Source organism: Paecilomyces variotii, assembly GCF_004022145.1.
Source record: "Paecilomyces variotii strain CBS 101075 chromosome Unknown C8Q69scaffold_13, whole genome shotgun sequence".
NCBI lineage: Eukaryota > Fungi > Ascomycota > Eurotiomycetes > Eurotiales > Thermoascaceae > Paecilomyces > Paecilomyces variotii.
The window spans coordinates 160,889-177,346 of NW_021167152.1; the positions used below are offsets into that span (position 1 = coordinate 160,889).

The 16,458-nt window shown below is 50.6% G+C and overlaps 4 protein-coding genes across 4 annotated transcripts; 1 reads left to right on the top strand and 3 right to left on the bottom strand.

The window, feature by feature from the left end:
• Nucleotides 1-35: 35 nt before the first annotated feature.
• On the bottom strand, nucleotides 36-1,772 carry C8Q69DRAFT_407720 (pyridine nucleotide-disulfide oxidoreductase-domain-containing protein; the record flags this gene model as incomplete). Its single annotated transcript, XM_028628164.1, has 1 exon — nucleotides 36-1,772. The coding sequence occupies one exon, from the start codon at nucleotides 1,770-1,772 to the stop codon at nucleotides 36-38; it is 1,737 nt and encodes a 578-aa protein (XP_028481966.1).
• Nucleotides 1,773-4,407: 2,635 nt separating this feature from the next.
• Nucleotides 4,408-5,543, bottom strand: C8Q69DRAFT_447515 (hypothetical protein; the record flags this gene model as incomplete). The annotated part of the gene is made up of 5 exons (XM_028629212.1): nucleotides 4,408-4,704; nucleotides 4,840-4,907; nucleotides 5,029-5,106; nucleotides 5,279-5,402; nucleotides 5,433-5,543. The coding sequence occupies 5 exons, from the start codon at nucleotides 5,541-5,543 to the stop codon at nucleotides 4,408-4,410; spliced, it is 678 nt and encodes a 225-aa protein (XP_028481967.1).
• A 1,328-nt stretch (nucleotides 5,544-6,871) lies between these two features.
• C8Q69DRAFT_94203 (hypothetical protein) lies at nucleotides 6,872-8,329 on the top strand. Its single transcript, XM_028634187.1, has one exon. It carries the CDS (start codon nucleotides 7,012-7,014, stop codon nucleotides 8,116-8,118), a length of 1,107 nt encoding a protein of 368 aa, XP_028481968.1. The 5' UTR covers nucleotides 6,872-7,011; the 3' UTR covers nucleotides 8,119-8,329.
• Nucleotides 8,330-13,416: 5,087 nt separating this feature from the next.
• Nucleotides 13,417-16,100, bottom strand: C8Q69DRAFT_407985 (hypothetical protein; the record flags this gene model as incomplete). Its single annotated transcript, XM_028628178.1, has 2 exons — nucleotides 13,417-15,483; nucleotides 15,537-16,100. The coding sequence occupies 2 exons, from the start codon at nucleotides 16,098-16,100 to the stop codon at nucleotides 13,417-13,419; spliced, it is 2,631 nt and encodes an 876-aa protein (XP_028481969.1).
• Between the last annotated feature and the right edge of the window lie 358 nt (nucleotides 16,101-16,458).

The window sequence follows — 16,458 nt, forward strand, 5'->3', positions numbered from 1 at the left end:
TGTTAGATAGATGCGACCTCACTGATATGAGGCGATCAGAAACGTGAGACGTCTCTTCCAAAGAGACGGTTGACCACCCATCTAAAGGCGATGCGAGTCTTGTTACGCCAACTGACAGTCATACTCAGATAGGCGAACTTCCAGACCAGCCACGCCGTTCGCCCCTTCAATCCGTGTGGCAGTAGCGAGTTCTTGCGGTTCCCATCTACCTGCTCGTGAGGAATCTGCATCAGGGCCTTCGCATTTCCAATATAAGCCAGGGTTCCCAGATTGCGGAAAGAGAATGGGGGGGACTGCTCAAGGTCGCCCTTGTTCAACCTGGCCGCGAGCCATCTAGCCTCTTGGTTGGTAGCCTGGGCCGTAGCTGGAGGCGCTCCAGTCTCCGGCATGGCATTGTCACCGATGGCAAAGACATCTTGCAGCACCGCAGTCTTGCCATCCTCACTCTCCAGCTGGACACGGAAGCGGCCGTCGACGAGCAGAGCTCCAATACGAGGGACCTTCTTGACGTGCCACTTAGCACTTTCAACTTCCGGCGTGATCTCACTTCCTTTCAGGACCACCGACGAGGACGGGAACTCGTTGACGTCCGTCAGGGAACGGCCAACAAACTTGTTCATCGCATTACCGGTCACCCAAACACACATTCCAATACCCACTTCACCTTCTTCCTTCGTCTTAATGGTTAGGCAGTACTTCGGGTCCATTTCGTGAGGGCCTGGTTTGCCCGGGGGACCCCAACGGAGGCTCTCGACATGGTGCGACGTCTTGATCTCAATTCCGTCCTTGGTCATAGTCTCCATCGCATATCTGGAAAGCGACTCGTCGAACATGCTGAGAACCTTGGGAGCCACATCGTACAGCGTAAGCTTGGGGATACCCTTCAAACTCGGGTAGAGTGTCATCATCTCAGTGGAAATGAAGTCGCGCAGTGCAGCCGACAGTTCAGTGCCCGTGGGGCCAGCTCCGACGATTGCGAAGTGGAGGAGGTATTCACGCATCTCAGGTGTCGTTGTTGGCAGCACTGCCAGCTCGAAACATTCCCGAACTCGTCGCTTGACCCGTTTCGAATCTCCAATGTCCTTGAAGAACATCGCATTCTCCCTCACTCCAGGAGTCCTGAATGTCTTGCTGACACAGCCGACCGAGATGACGAGCTTGTCATAAGGAACCTCGAATATCTGGCCCTCCTCCCATTTCCGTAGCTGCTCATATCCTTTCTTCGTTTCCGGTCCCTCGTCGAAGGGGCGTTCGTGCTCATCGGTTCGGGGCGATTCAGTCACTCCGCTCCGAATCACACTCGCTTCACAGACCACCACTTTCCGTTTGAAATCCACCGATCGTGCTGCAGCCTGGATGAAGTCGACCTGGCTCTTCTTATCACGCACCGGCTCCACAATATTCGAGAAGTCGAGGTTCCCCGCGGCGGTTTCCGTCAGGAGAGGGGTGAAGACGAAATACGAACGGGGAGAGATGACCAGTGGCTTGTACTGCGTAGGTGATAGATGGCGAGATAGCGTATATCCTCCCCATCCGGAGCCCAAAATAACCACTCGTTCCTTTCCAGACTGCTGGTCGGCAATGGCGGCAGAACCCGTGGCCTTGGTGGCCAGGGTCCGTTTAGAACCTTCTCTCTTGTCCAGAACAAGAGCAGACGTACTGGCCCATCGAGCCGGCCTCACTCGAGTCCCTGCGGAGGGGGTGCGAAGCGCGAGCAGACGCTGTGGTCTCCTCGCCGAGAGACGGACCGCGCGCAGAGTCAAGGCCTCCATTTGCGCGCTGCAAGTGATCTGGACAACAGACAGCGGGTTCCTAATCAGTGCATTGATATTGGACGGAGATGAGATGAGGGCAGCATGATTCATATATTATCCAGCACCGCAACGGCTGGCTGTGCCGAGATCTCCTCAGCGGAACTGGTTGACAGATAGTCGCTTATCCGGCTGAACACATCATGACCTCATGAACAGCCAACCAGGAGGCAGCGAGTTCGAGCAATGCAAAGAAACACCGATTCGCATTCGCTCAGTCCGGCATGGTAGAGTCCCTATTCCTCCGCCTGCCCGCCGCAGCGAGTGGAGGAGGGCATCTCTTGTCGATTGAACGACGTCCCCTGGAACGGGGAGGATCCGTAGGCTTCCGACAATGGAATGCTTCCAGTCTATCCATCTCGGTGCACAGGCCCGAAAGGGGGAGTGGAACAGTCCGTTCCGCAGCAGGTAGAACGCTCCGACATCGTCGTTTGTCCCTGTGAGTCAAGGGTAGTAGTTAGTAGTAGTGTAGAATAATAATAAGTTAGTTAGTTCGTGTTAACTGGCAGGTGGTGAGTTGAGTTAGCTAGCTAGTTAGTAGTTAGTTAACTAGGTATTGTTATTAATAAATCAGAACGCAGACGGGACACCGCTGAATCTTATAATAATATACCATGGACATCTTCAGGTCACGCCATTGTTAATCTGTTGCTTCCGCTTCATGGCTGTTCCAGAAGTTCTCTAGATAACTCTTAAGTAGCTCAATTAGTGCCTCTATCCTTCTCGTATGATCTCAAATCTACTCTCCAGGCTGTCTCCTTAGCAAGCTCGAGTCTTGTAATTCTGTCCGACGCTTCCGAGCCGATCGGCCCCGCTGGAGACTAAAAGTCCAAGATATCATCGAAGAAAGACCGACCCTAGTTGATTAACCAGACAGACAAGGACAGATAAGCATTTGGCAGTGAGGGTGGGGAAAAATGATAAATGAGAATAGAATAGAATATTATTATTATTATTATTATTACCCGTATTCCGTAGAAATAGTCACGGTCTCGGGTTCGGATCTAGAAGAGTGTTTCTTTTTTTGTTCCTTCAGACCGAGAGACGTGAAACGATTTGGTCAGCAGTCGCATAGTTATCCAGTGGTGGTTAGTTAGTAATCCCAGTTTCTTCGATTAGTTACTGACTCAATTACACCTTTTGAGACCTCATCGAGAGTTAGCTAATAAGTAATGTCTATGCCAGTTGCGTAGTCACGGTTTAATTATCATTGGTGGACGGAAACACTAAGTACAGCGGACATGGAGGATAAACAGGTTGACGATACGCCATCTACGTGATATCCTCCAAATTGCACTGCTGAAGTGTTGAAAAGGATGCTGGATTCTTCCTGAACTCCCTAACTTAATAATAATAATAATTCCCGAACCTTTCTAAGCACGGACGGAGGAACGGAGGTATTATTACTAAAGCATGGATCTACAGACTCATGCCATAAGCAAATTATTATTTAAAAAAACAATCCCCCCTCTATACAACCGGAAGCTGGCTGACAATCCCGTTCTTTTTCACCGCAGTATCTATACAGAGTGGTGTTCCCAGGAGCAGTTGCGAAATAGAGCTTATTCCGCATAGCAACGCCTGAAAGCCGATGAAATCCCGCTTGGTCTGGAGTAATCACAGCAGTTTCACTAAACCAGGGTGTAATCTCCACGCCGTTCGCATCAACAAGTTGGATTTGAATTCGTATCTGAGGACGAATTGCAGGACCAGCCGTTGTAGATATGCTTGTAACTACCTACCCATCTCCGTCGCTGATCGTAAGATCTATTATCTAGAAGACTTTCTCTCCCAAGTCTTCTATCCGAGCATCTATGATCGCGTCCTCTGAGATCTCTTCCAGGAAGAAGTCCGCTGTGACTCTCATCTTGACCGTTTGCAATATCTCTTTGGTCACCCTCGGTGGAAACCAATCGCTATTGTCGAGTGCCCTCCGTAGGATCTCTCTGGTCCTTTTTTAATTTAATCTTCAACAACGCCTAGTCATTTGGGCTTATAAGAAGAATATCTTGTAGAAAATTGGTGTCTCCGTTAAGTGACCGGGAACAGCGAAGTACCACAGCGGAAGAAGAACAGTCAACCGCTGCTGGGATGCAATATCACGCTCGATCCAAGGTATGGAGTCTGAAAGTTCCAAATTCCCAATCCTGCGAATGGCGACAAGTTCACGATCACGAATTCGGAGAGACCTGTGGATTTACCCTGGCGTCGCCCTGATGAGGGGCATAGAGGTGCACTGCTAGTTGGCAGTATGTCACCGCCTTAGTTAGCATATCTAGCTCATCCTCGCGGAGGGGAAATAGCAAGCATCTTACCTCCTCCACGTCTGCCAGTAGTCATCACGCAGGGTTCTCCTGCATCAAGCCATATCAAGTGGTAGCATGTCCTCATCGATTTGAGACCTCCTATCATCAAGTTTAACGTTTGTACTTTGTTTTCAGTCGCCTGTTGGTACAGGCTTAGCCGTGGGGATTCCACGCCGTCGATCATCACCGCGCCACTCACTAGTGGCATCTCCCCTCATCGAAACACAAATCATTTCATCAGAATTTTGTCTACTTTCTTTTCCCCTGTGCCCTCCCCGCCCAAAATCCGCCTAACGACAGTGGAAGGTGTCTTGGGTGGCAATTTCTTGCTGCTCTCGGTCGGTAAGGGACTGAAGGAACCATTCAAACCCTCCTTTGCCATCCTTCCAGATCCACTGGCTGTCTCTTGACATGGCCTTGTGGGCGTCTTGGACTATTCTGTCTGGTTGGCAGTCTTTGTCGTAGAACAGAACTCGTGACAACCCATCGGCGACTTTGTTCCTGGGTCCGGGGATGTAGACGAGGTCTAGACTGAGTTCACGAAGTTTGACAACCCAATACGCATACACTCCCTCGTGGTTATCACTCTGGACGAACCGTAGTAAGGGCTTATGGTCTGTATGCCATATCCCGGGTCTGTAGGTGGCCGAGGAGAGAAAGGAGAAGAGATCTCGAGGGGTGGGAGGAGGGTATTTATCGTAGCGACGATGGTGTTATATTACCTGTTGCTTCAACATTGGCGATGATCTCTCCGCGATACGTGCTAATAAACTGCCAGCCACAACGAATCCTTGCAAATGTAAGCATGTAATTATCAGTAAGTATCTGGGATAGTGCGAGTTAAATTAACCACCTCTAGCCCGCTAAGCAACAGGACTCCCAACGGCAATCGACTAGATATCGGCACTTACTACTCAAGACACGCTTCCCCTTAGAAGCACTGGCCACAGCCGGTCCAGCACCACCAGTCCCAGAGTGGGCACTGTCATCTGGAACTAGCAAAGCGCATTGGACCGTTCGTTTCCCTTTTCCGCTTTCTTTCTCTGTAACCTCACTATAACTATTATAACACCTTCGATATCAGCAGTGAGTGTTTGATAATGGTTCTTCTGCCATTCTGAGCCATGGTCTTGATCCGCTTTCGTCAAAATAAGTGTGTACTATCTCTTTGTCCAGGCTGTAGTCTGCACAAGCTGTCCTTAATAGAGACACTCTGTAACAGCGTAACGGAAGCTCGGACTCGAATCGTTTGTTCCCGGCTATCTCTGTGCAAACAATTAGTGATCTAATAGATATCATTGGTTAGATGACATACCGCGGTGCTTCTGCGAATTACGCGGTTCATAGACCCCCATAAACAGTATTTTGCGTCGAAAATATCTTCTTGGATCCATTTGAAGGCCAGTGATGCAGCAATAGATGCCATTTAGTCCGCAAAAGAGGAATAGAATCCATTCAAAATCCTGCTCGTAATTCGAAAGACCTGCCACTAATGCAATGATCGATGCTCAAGAGAGGAACAATTTCTTCATTGCTCCGATAACCGGTATATATTGCAATAGATGTTGCATGATGGTCCTTACCGGACGGCAATTTGGAAATGTTCGTGTGATTACTTTGCCACTGATCAAATTTGGAGAAAAGGAAGCTGAATTGATAGCAGATGACTTCGGGTTCATCTTACGGTTCAGCGTTAGGTATGCCTTTGCGATATACATGAATTAATTGTGGCAGTTCGCTCATCCGCAAGAAGAGATAGATTATAGAGAAAACCGTAGAATATACGTAGTGTATAGCAACTATTTTATCCGTTGTGACTACTCTTGATAATTATATATACCATAAGAAACGATGGCAACGACCATCTCGTTCATTTTTCCTTAGAATCCCGAGTAGTATTTATGGAAGACAACGATATGTAAAAGCCAGCCAGCTAGGTTAGCTTCTGCGGGAAGGGAGAGCATGGTAGAAGAAATAAAATAAGAGGAAGAGGAAGAGGGAAGAAGACAAAAGCAGTGCTTAATTAGTATTACAGCCTATTGAATCAGACCGCAGCGCCGTGAATACCAGACAAGTAACCGCTTTTTTCGCCCCTTCAGCTCGGATGAGCGAATCTCCGGAGTATTGTCCAGTGAAAGTTGTCGATGAATATCGTAACTCTTATGGCTCCTTCCATCTTTTGAAGTTATTCCCCGAAGTTCAACTGATATTTGATTCGGTTGCTGCCAGCCTATCTTCGCATCGCATCCAGCGTCCGCCCCTCATTCTCAGCGCTGCGAGACAAGCCTCAAACGCTTACGACCACAGGAACAACACTAACCACTAGATAGTGATCATACTGACAGTGGCGCAGTCATCCAGAGTAATAATTGATCTGATCAATATGAATTCAAGGCAGCAAGATTTCCGACGCGTCACGTCGGCCTTTAGTCTCGGTGCTTCCGGCTTTATCATTGGACAATCGGACAATCGCAGCGGCTTCAGCTGCCAAAAGGAGCAGATTACCCTTTCTGCTCTCGTTGAGGCTTCATTATTCGCCTCCGATGCGATTCTGCGACCAATCCTGTATGAACAGGCGCAGTTCCAGATCATAGTATCACTTTTACTAGCATGACAACGCGCAATGGCGAAACTGCACTGCGACGGTGGCGGTGGGAGCATGGGTAAGTGAATGTCGCATTTTATGTCTGCCTGGAGAGCCCAGTCGTCTATATAAGAAGCCATTCTTCCATGTTGGATATGTTCTTTTCTCCATCATCTTCAAGACGCTTTTTCCTACAAAGCAAATTTATCTTGCTCTCTTGCAGTCCAAGCGGACTTTTGATCTGAAAAATCTGAAAAAGTGCTATCTGCTCATACCACATTCAATCAATCAAAACTTCACTAACAACAGGATGGCTTCTGTGCACCATTTCCACCATCATCCCCATAGCTTCCATGGCTTTGGGGAGTCTCCCATGGATATGGGAAGTGGTCCCTTCTTTGGTCCTCATGGTCACCCTCATCATCATCGTCACCACCATCACGGCCCACCTCCCTTCTGGGAACATGCTCATGGCTCCTGGCAGGCCCAGGAATGCTCAGACCACCCTTCTTCTGAGGAAGCTGATGATGCTTCGCCTTCTGAAAACGAGGGAACTGCAGCTCCCCGCGCAGGTCCAGGTGACCAAGCGGGCGAGCGAAGCCCCGAAGGACGTAGACAGGGACGCCGCGGCCGCGGTCACGCTCACGGCCACCACCATGGCGGTCCTCGTGCGTTCCGTGGACACGGTCCAGGTCATCATGGATTTGCTGCTTTCTCTACTGACTTTACTCGTGGCCGGGGCGGGTTCCACGGCCACCGCGGAGGTCCTCGTGGTCATGGACCGCACTTTGGCCGACGTGGAGGCCACTTCCACGGCCCTACTCTTAATCAAGAGATCGACTTCATCCCCCGTGCTGACGTCTTCAGTACTGCAAATGAGTTTGTAGTCCATGTTCCCCTGCCTGGAGCCAAGAAGTCGGACATCAGCGTCGAGTATGATGCTGATCATTCCAGCCTCCGTCTGAAGGGCGTCGTGCACCGACCTGGTATCACTGAAGAGATGAAGGACGCGCTCGTCCTCGACGGACACGCCTACTGGACGGGTGCGTTTGAAAGAAAAATCAAACTCGGATACCGACGAGAACCAGCTCATATCGACAGCGATAAAATCACCGCCTCTCTCAACGATGGTATTCTCGTCGTGGTCTTACCCAAAATCGCCGTCGACCCTGAGAATCAAACAAAGAAAATCCGCATCGAGGTGGTTGACGATAAGACCGACTCAACAGGTGAGGATCGCAAGGCAGATGAAGAACAGAGTCCACCAGCCGCGCAACTAGACGCCATGACCGTGGACAGCGAGACGGAAAAAGGTGAGGACGGTGAGCGAGTCCACACACCCGGTCCCGAATCCGACTTTAGCGATGTTGAGGAAGAAGCAGAAGGTCACGAGTACGTCAAGGTCGACGTGCAGTAGACCAAAACAGGGAAACAATGCAGAAAAGTACTGTACAAGACACAAAGGATGAAGAGAGGAACATCAAGGCAAAAACATACAATCGAAAATATACAACTGAAGATCCTTATGATCTTCTGATTATTTAGTTTAGGAGTTCGGAGTTTTGAATCTATTGGCTTTCCCCTTTGGGGGTTTTTTTTTATTACTTCCATTGTAAGTCATGAGCAATAATAATATATCCAATACCACACATGGCGGATAAAGAGAATCCAATGACTGGGCTGCTTCCGCCCGTCCCAAATATCATAACTTCATAAAAATTTCATGACAACAACTTTTGAATATATACAGCCCCCCCCTTCTTTTTCCAGATCCAAAGTCTCATCATATATACCTAATATCACAAAATATTCATAAACCCATACATATACCTCATTACTCATGACTCCCCACGGCTAACTTCCCTACTGCTTCGAGCGAGAAAACTCGTTTTCGCTACTCCATTCGCGTAACGATATGCGCTCGGGGATGCTTCGCGTGTTGAAACCGGTAGGACACTCGTAGAGAAGACTGAGTCATTACCGCGCTGGCTCCTGGCCACACTGAGGATCTTTTCCATGTGTAGCGTGCGAGCCGATTCGCCCTGGCCGCAGTTTTGATGCTGGGGTTTCTTCTTCTTCTTCTTCTTCTTCCGTATTGAGAGCCATTGCTTCATTCCGCGTAAGGCTCGCTGGAAAGCGTCGCGGATGTCGTCAATGGAGAGGGCGACAAGGATGAGAGGGATGGAAATGGCGAAGCCGATGCCAAAAACGTATTTGCAGACGTAGGATATAGGGAGGCTCTCTTGGCCGTTATTGTCGTGGGGCAGTTCGCTGATGCTGATGGCGAAGAAGGAGGTGATGAATGATAAAGGTAGGAAAATGATCGTCACGAGAGTGAAGACCATGATTGTCTTTCCCTGTCTCGCAGTTCCAGCGGCCTGGTCGCGGGCGAAACGGGCCTCGAAGGCGTTGGCGTGTTTCTGCTTGAGATCGAGTAAGTCGGTGATGGAAGCATAGATTCGTTCCGCTTGCTTGTCCATCCGGTCGACGTCTTTGACGTGCATTTCGATCGTCCTCTGTTGGTCCTTGAATCGTTTCTTTACTTCGTGCTGGGACCGGTGTTCTCCGTGATAGATATCGCATATGGCATCCTGCAGAGCCGTGAGGACCTGTTCCTGGTGTTCCAGCACTGTCCGGATCATCCTGAGTTCGTCACGGATATCCTTGGCTTCGGCGAGAAGGTCCGTCTCCTGACCGATATCGAGCAATTTATCGACAAAGAGGGGTTCCTGATTCTCATCTTCGTCGTCCAGTCCGTCTCTACTGTCATCCTTGCGGTCGTGCTTCTTGGATGCAGATTCGAGATTCCGGGAAAAGCGATTCGGCTTGCGGTGATGCTTTAACCATTCAGATGCTTGGGCTGACGCCTCGTTGAACTCCTTGAACAGCACCGTCTCGCGATCTGTTGCCGTGCCGATAGACGACTCAAACATATCGAGAAACTGGTATTCCTCGTCGCCCATTCTATAGCGGTCGAACACGCCCGAGCACCGATTTGTGATCGTCATAGCGAGGTCGTAGACAGTTTTGACAGGATCTCGAGTCTTCGAGTTGATGTCCTCGATGATACCGTCGAGCACATTCAGCGGATCATTCTTTGGCTGCTCCCACCGTTGCGGAAAGCTAGTCACGACGACATTTTTACCCAAAATCCACATCCATAACTGGTCTACCATGAAAATCTTAGGCTCATCTGGACATCTGCTGGTACCCTGGGCTTTGATCTGGTAACGATAGACGACTTGATCCTGGTCGCGACTCCTGGTGTCTATGTTCGGGTAGAAGAACTGATCTAATGTTCGACGCACATGTAATGAAGTTGTTGAAGATGTAAGATGCGCCCTTATAAGCATCTCATCGCACGTGCGCGGTTTGTATAGTCCCGGGTGAAAAGTCCGCATCTCGGCTCGTTGGATGGCCTCTTGCATCTTTTGTCGTCCTTCAGCGGTCTCAAAGTGAAGATACGGCATGAACACGCAGACATTACATCTTGGAACAGAAGTGGGATCTTTCCATGCAGGCGAAGGCAGAGCGCGCCGATGATCTGAACCGGCATTCAATTTCTTCTGGTCCGCTTTCATATGGTCCTGTCCAGCACGGCCACGTTTTCCAGACCCCTTTCCTTTCTTTCCCTGCGAGTCGCCGGTATCGTCGTGAGATGATGAATCTTGCCGCTCTCCTTTCATGGTCGAAGTCCTTGACAACTTTTTCGGCGGGGCCTCTTGCAGCGTTATCGACTTGGTCTGGGTCATCGCCTTGGATTGGCCGCCAATAAGGATACTTGGGATGGTAGGCTCCTCTCGTCTGTCCGATTCCTCTTCGTCCCTGTTCCGCGGCGCACGCGGGGTGCTTTGACAAAGAGGCCTCATGAATACGGAATGGGTCCGCTGTCCGCGATGCTGGTAGTTGAACGACTTTTCAAGACCCTTGAACGCTTCCACATCACTTGCGCCTTCTTCGATAAAAGCCTTCGTCAGAAGCGCTTCGACCCACGCCATGTTGTTCGCAGGGAGATGGATCCATCGGAAATCAGTTGCCCTGTCTTCATCCGGGAGAGTCGTGAAAGCCTGCTTTCGCGGATTCTCGGGATCCCTACCATACAATAGGTCGAATACGGTTATCTTCCTCACTCTGTTCTCGTTTCGATAGTTTCCGAAATCCACTACAGTCGCATCGAATCCTTCGCAAGCGCCTCTTGCATCCTCTGAGAGAGCTTCGACATGGTTAAAGGGAGCTAGAAGTCGAACTATCTCCTTCCTCCTGAACTGGGCAGCTCGCAGGAAAGGAGTACTGCCGAACGTGTCACGGATCCTCCTCTTGGTCTCTGGTATTTCCAACAGACACTCGACAACCTTCAAGTGACCAGCCTGCGCAGCAATATGCAATGACGTAGTCCCGTTGAGCAATTGACTGTTGACATCCGAACCAGCGCGCAAGAGCATACGGACGATCTTCTCGGAGCCTTTATCGCAAGCATTGTGTAAGGGCGTCCATCCACCATCGCTCCTCGCGTTGATGTCAGCATTGTACTTGAGCAACAAGTCTACCATGTCATCTCTGTCGTGAGCCGCTGCAATATGAAGTGCGGTCTTCCCTCTCGATTCGGTTTCGTTGATATCAGCCTTGGGGCCATTGAGTCTGGTAAGCAGCATCTGCGCCAGACGTACTTTGCCGGTAGCGCAGGCCCAGTGCAACGGCGTGCGTCCCAGCTCATCCTGCGCTTCGATCTTGCAATCTGTATCCAACAGCAGACGAATTATATCTTCACCCCAGTCGCACTGCTTATCTGCACCGAGGTTATGCAAGACATTCCGTCTTCTGTGATCGGTCCTGTTGACATCTGCACCTCTACAGATCAGCAGGTGAAGAATATGCCAGTGATTCTGCCACGCAGCCGTCATCAACGGAGTGCGACCCTTTTTATCCTGCGTCTCCGGCGATGCTCCGTAATCGAGCAGGACTTGCACGACCCTGATATGGTTCCGCTCCACGGCTCGCAGGAGCGGAGAAGGTTGATTGCCCTCGACATCGGTCTTTGCGCCTTGACTCAACAGAAACTGTGTCGTTGCGACGCATCCTCGCGTCGCGCTTCGCATGAGCCCGATTCGCAAGAAGTCGTCGCTGAATTGCCCATTGTTGCGCGCTTCTTGGATAATGTGCCGCAGAGCGTCTGTATCATCCTGCTCCGCCGCCCGCAGCAGCTTCGGTTCCAAACGGGCATTATTGTCGCTTCCAATAGTTGACCTGGACCTCGACCTCGCCATTCTCATAATACACAGTTCCCTACCTATCCTGTTTGGAGAGCCTGGCTCACCACCATATCTTTATCGTCAGCTAGGAAGTCATTCGGCGGCTGGGGATCGTGCGCTCCCCGCAAGAAAACAACGATACTCGAATGCGCTCTGTGTGCAGATTAGTGTACCGTAGACAGTCGCCTATCAGCAATTGCACAATATTACCAGAGATGATCGAAACCGCACAAAACATCCGCAGCAGAGGTACTTTCACCAGGACAAATCAGTCCAACATCGAAGCAAAACCGTCGAGATAAGCTCGCACACACTTTCTCAAGCTGGATGCCATAATGGCGCCTCAGACCTAAGTACCCCCGGTCATCTCTTTTCTTACTTAGTGGCGCCTCGTATTCTTCCCGTGCGGACGATCTTCTGCGGCTGAGAAGAGCCGGCGTCAGCGGTCTAGAACAGAGCGGGAAAAATGAAACGACCTACCTAGGTACAGATAGATACATCTCGCAGAAATTATTTTCAGCCAATGTATGTAAATTCAATCATGACGCAGGCTAAGTAGATGTTGTCGTCTTTTTCTACCTTTTCTTGTTCCTGGAACCGCATCTCGGGGAGAACCTTTGCGAGATTAAACTTAAGCATGGATACGTAGAACCACGGAACTCGCAGTGGAATCGAACCATGGCCTACTTAGAATTAGATGCTGTTTTAGCGGCGGCCCCGACCTTGTTTGCTTCCCCGCCGCAGGTTTATTTAACATCAGTGGAGCAATCTGAAGGATTATCTGAAACCTCAATTATGAGTGTTTCAATTTTAACCTGCTGGGGCTGATTACTTGGCTCGTGAGGTTGCTATAGTTCTATGGCATGTACTATGTACCGACGGGAGTTAGACGATGAGAATCACTTCTGCGCAATACTTATACCATAACACCTGATGGAATGAATGCTTCTTATTTCTCTATCTGGATCAGAGCAGCCATCCCAACGACGCCTTGAATGCAGTCACAAATTAAACGGTTCTTTTTTCGTCTCTTCCCTTTCTATCAGTAAGATCATGTCACCTTGCGCCGGGCCACCCACCCCTCCGGACCACTTATAAAAGGAAAAGAGAGGAAAAAACAAAAAAAAAAAAAAAGAAAAAAGAAAAAAAGACTACACACACAGAAGGCAAAAGGATATTATGGTTCATTACAGTCAGCAAGGACGCAAACAGGTCAAGGGATAGTAGTAAGTACCAAGAAAGTAAAATCGAGGGGGGTTACCGGATGGCAGACTCCAAAAGATTCTCATAAACAGGACAACATGCAGATTATGATGTAGGGAGAGGCAACCATAGTAATAACGGTCCCTGATGCTAGATTCAGTAAAACAAAACTCTCGGGAAGTACTTGGAAAGGGGTATAAAGCCAGTTGAAGAGCTTGATAATCGATAGACTCGTGTGATGACATCTGCACTAAGGGCTATCATTATTTCTTTCCCTTCTGGGGCATATCCTTGAGGATATCGTCGAAACTCATGCCGGGGTTTCCACGGCTGACTGGACGAGCAGGCGGTTCTAATGGCGAAACACCCATAGGGAGAGGCAATGCTTCAAGCCCCGGATGGATCGAGAGACGGCGGCTCTGCCTCATGCTTCCTGCGGGGGAGGTTGAGCGAGGAATCGGAAGATTACCGGGGGAAAGGAGTGGAGTGGGTTGCACGTCTGAGACTGAGCCGACTGACGATAGAGGAGCGGGAGGAGGCGACGAGAAAGACGAGGTGTCGTTATCATCCGGCATGGGCATAGCCATGATCTCGTCCGTTTCGGCCCATTGCATGGCAACCTGCCAGCAATGGCTACGACGGTAGGTACCCTCCACACCGTTAGTGACAATATCGGTCGGAAGACTAACGACACCCTGGCCACCAGCAACACCGAACCAGCTGCGCGCCGCTTTGCCGTCATTATGGATCCATGGCGCACCGCCGCGAGGTGCCACGCACAGGAAGTACTCGACGCCTTCCGTGTATACCACGTCAGCGGCGTCTACCACAAGCATGGGAAGAGCCTGAATGACCGCATACAGGAAGAGCCATTGGCCACAGCGGAGATCGCAGATGTCGTCCAGACTCTTTCCGTGAGCGGAGCGGCGCTCAAACTGCATGAAACTCTCCACGAATGGAGTCGGTTTCAGGCTCTCGCGCGTGTAAGAGCCCATTAGGATCTCGTTGATATCAGAATCCTTGAGCCTCTTGGTACGCTCCTTGGCCTCCTTCTTAGCATCCATTGGCTTCCGTCGGACAGCCGTGAGATTCGGTAACTGGGGTATGTCAAAGGGGATGGGAGGGAGGACAGGCGGAGAGCTTCTGTCGTACTCGCTCATCATCTGCCGCAGGGCCCGGATTATCTGCTCCGTCTGGTCAGGCGAATCAGATGTGTCGCCTGCGCTGTCGGTAGTCCGAGTGGTGAGAGAAGTCCGATCAACAATCATATCATATAGATCCGCAAAATCATCGTACAACTCTTTTAGGATTAGGCGGTTAAGGCCACTGTCGTCGATACCGTTCTTTTTCGCGTTCGATTTCGGCGGCCATGATCCAAACTTCTGCCTGTAGTACTGCATGATATGTTTCCTGAATGACAAGAAGGACGCCTTCCACGCCTTAAACCGGACTACTTTGCTTTCTGCCGCCATGTTGGAATTCGCAATACCTGCCCACAAAGAAGGGAAATCGAAATCTTCGAGCTTGAACTTCATGGTCCTGACGCGGGTGTTCAAGTCCATGTAGCCCCGCTCCAGTCTCTTCTTGGTCACAGGATTCAAGGCCGCGTACTTGATACTATTCAACTGCTTCAGCTCGTCAAGCTTGCCCACTCCATGCACGAATCCCTCGAGATAAAGCGGGTAGTAGCGCAGACCCTCTCCTAGGATCATGGCTTCGATCGTCTTCTCCCGACTATGCCTAACATCCGCGAGACGTAGCTCGTCGCAGTAGTTGGCGAAACTCGATGTCGCTGTCTCGCCAAAGTTCGAGCCATCAAGATTGGAGAATTCATACCGTGTCAATTGGTGGGACACCTCCATAAAGATGGTAAATAGGTCTGGATATCCAGGCGTCGCAATCAGAGCCTGTCCCAGAAGAAAGGCGAAGAGGTTTCGAATAACGAGCAACATTTCCGTGTCCTGGGGAGTCAACTTGAGTTCCTGATTTGAGACGTCGCTCTCCAAGGGGATAGGAATATAGAGATGCAGTGGCTGCTCATCCGCGGCGTCGTCCACCATTTCTATCCTACCACTACCCGCGCTATCCGTGTCGAAGTCTGGGAAACGCTCCTGCGGAGAAAGCGGGGGTGACGCCGGTCCTCCAAGGGACAGGTCTTTCGTTGACTGCCTCAAACTATCCATTTTCGGATCTTTTCCGTGTGCCAGATATGTCAACAAGGGCGAGGCAGCAAAGACGGACGAGTCGACCTTGAAGGAGGGAGGTCTATTGGTGGTCTGTGGGAAAAGGTAGACGAAGGTATCTCCCTGTTCGTTCCAAAGTTCCGCAATCTGGTGCAATGATTAGCAACGGGTGTCGCAACGACGTCTGTCAATCCACGTACCGGTTCACCTCTCGCTAGAGGACCTAGGTCGTAGACGACCTTTTGCTCCAACCCAGCCACCCACGCAGTGGACACGTCTGCAGGCATTGGCACGCTTGGTCTGTTATCAACCGAGCTCGCTCGTGTCCGACCGGGCATCCAGCTGCGGCGTTTGTTCTTATGGTCCGTTGGAGTCCCCGGACGGGACCCTGATCGTGACCCCGGAGGGGCCAGGCCTCCCGATGTCGACGGTCTGCCTCTGCTCTGTGGTCTGCCATTGGAAGAATTGCCTGCGCTGTTGGCCAGGTCCTGGTTCACTGCCAACAAAGACGGAGGAGGAGGAAGGGGCTCGTTCAAGTCCAGGTCATCTGCAGGGCCTGAACCGCTGGCCCGCGACTCGCTGGAAAGAACGTGTGGTGATGACACATGGCGGGCGGAGCGAGAACTGCCCCGGGGAGCGTCGACTGCTATGTGATCTGGGGAGCCCGTGGGCGAGGAGGACGAGGAACCGTGGTCCTTGGTCGATCCTCCCAGATTGAAGAGGGAGGATATGCGTTTGGCGGATTTGACAGGAGCCGACAACATCGTAGACTTCACTGCACAAACAATGAGAATGAGATACCGCCGGAATTAAGAGACAAAGGAACAACCGAACAGGGACGGGTTAGAATACCATGTATTGCTCCCACTAGTAGTATTCAAGAAGGAATTCGAAATCGAATTCGTCGGTCTCGAGTGCCGCTCTGCAAAGGAGGGGGGTGGGAGGGAGGAATGGATCGACGATATAGCTGCGGGATCGGGGCGGGAGGCGCACTGCCAGGAGCAGCACGACTGGTGGGAGAGACAGAGAAGGCGTCTTCGCGTGAAAGATGCAGCAAGACGCTGCGTGAGACAAAGGATCAGAAAATTTTGAGGAGAGGCATTGACCGGGAGTTAGCAGGTT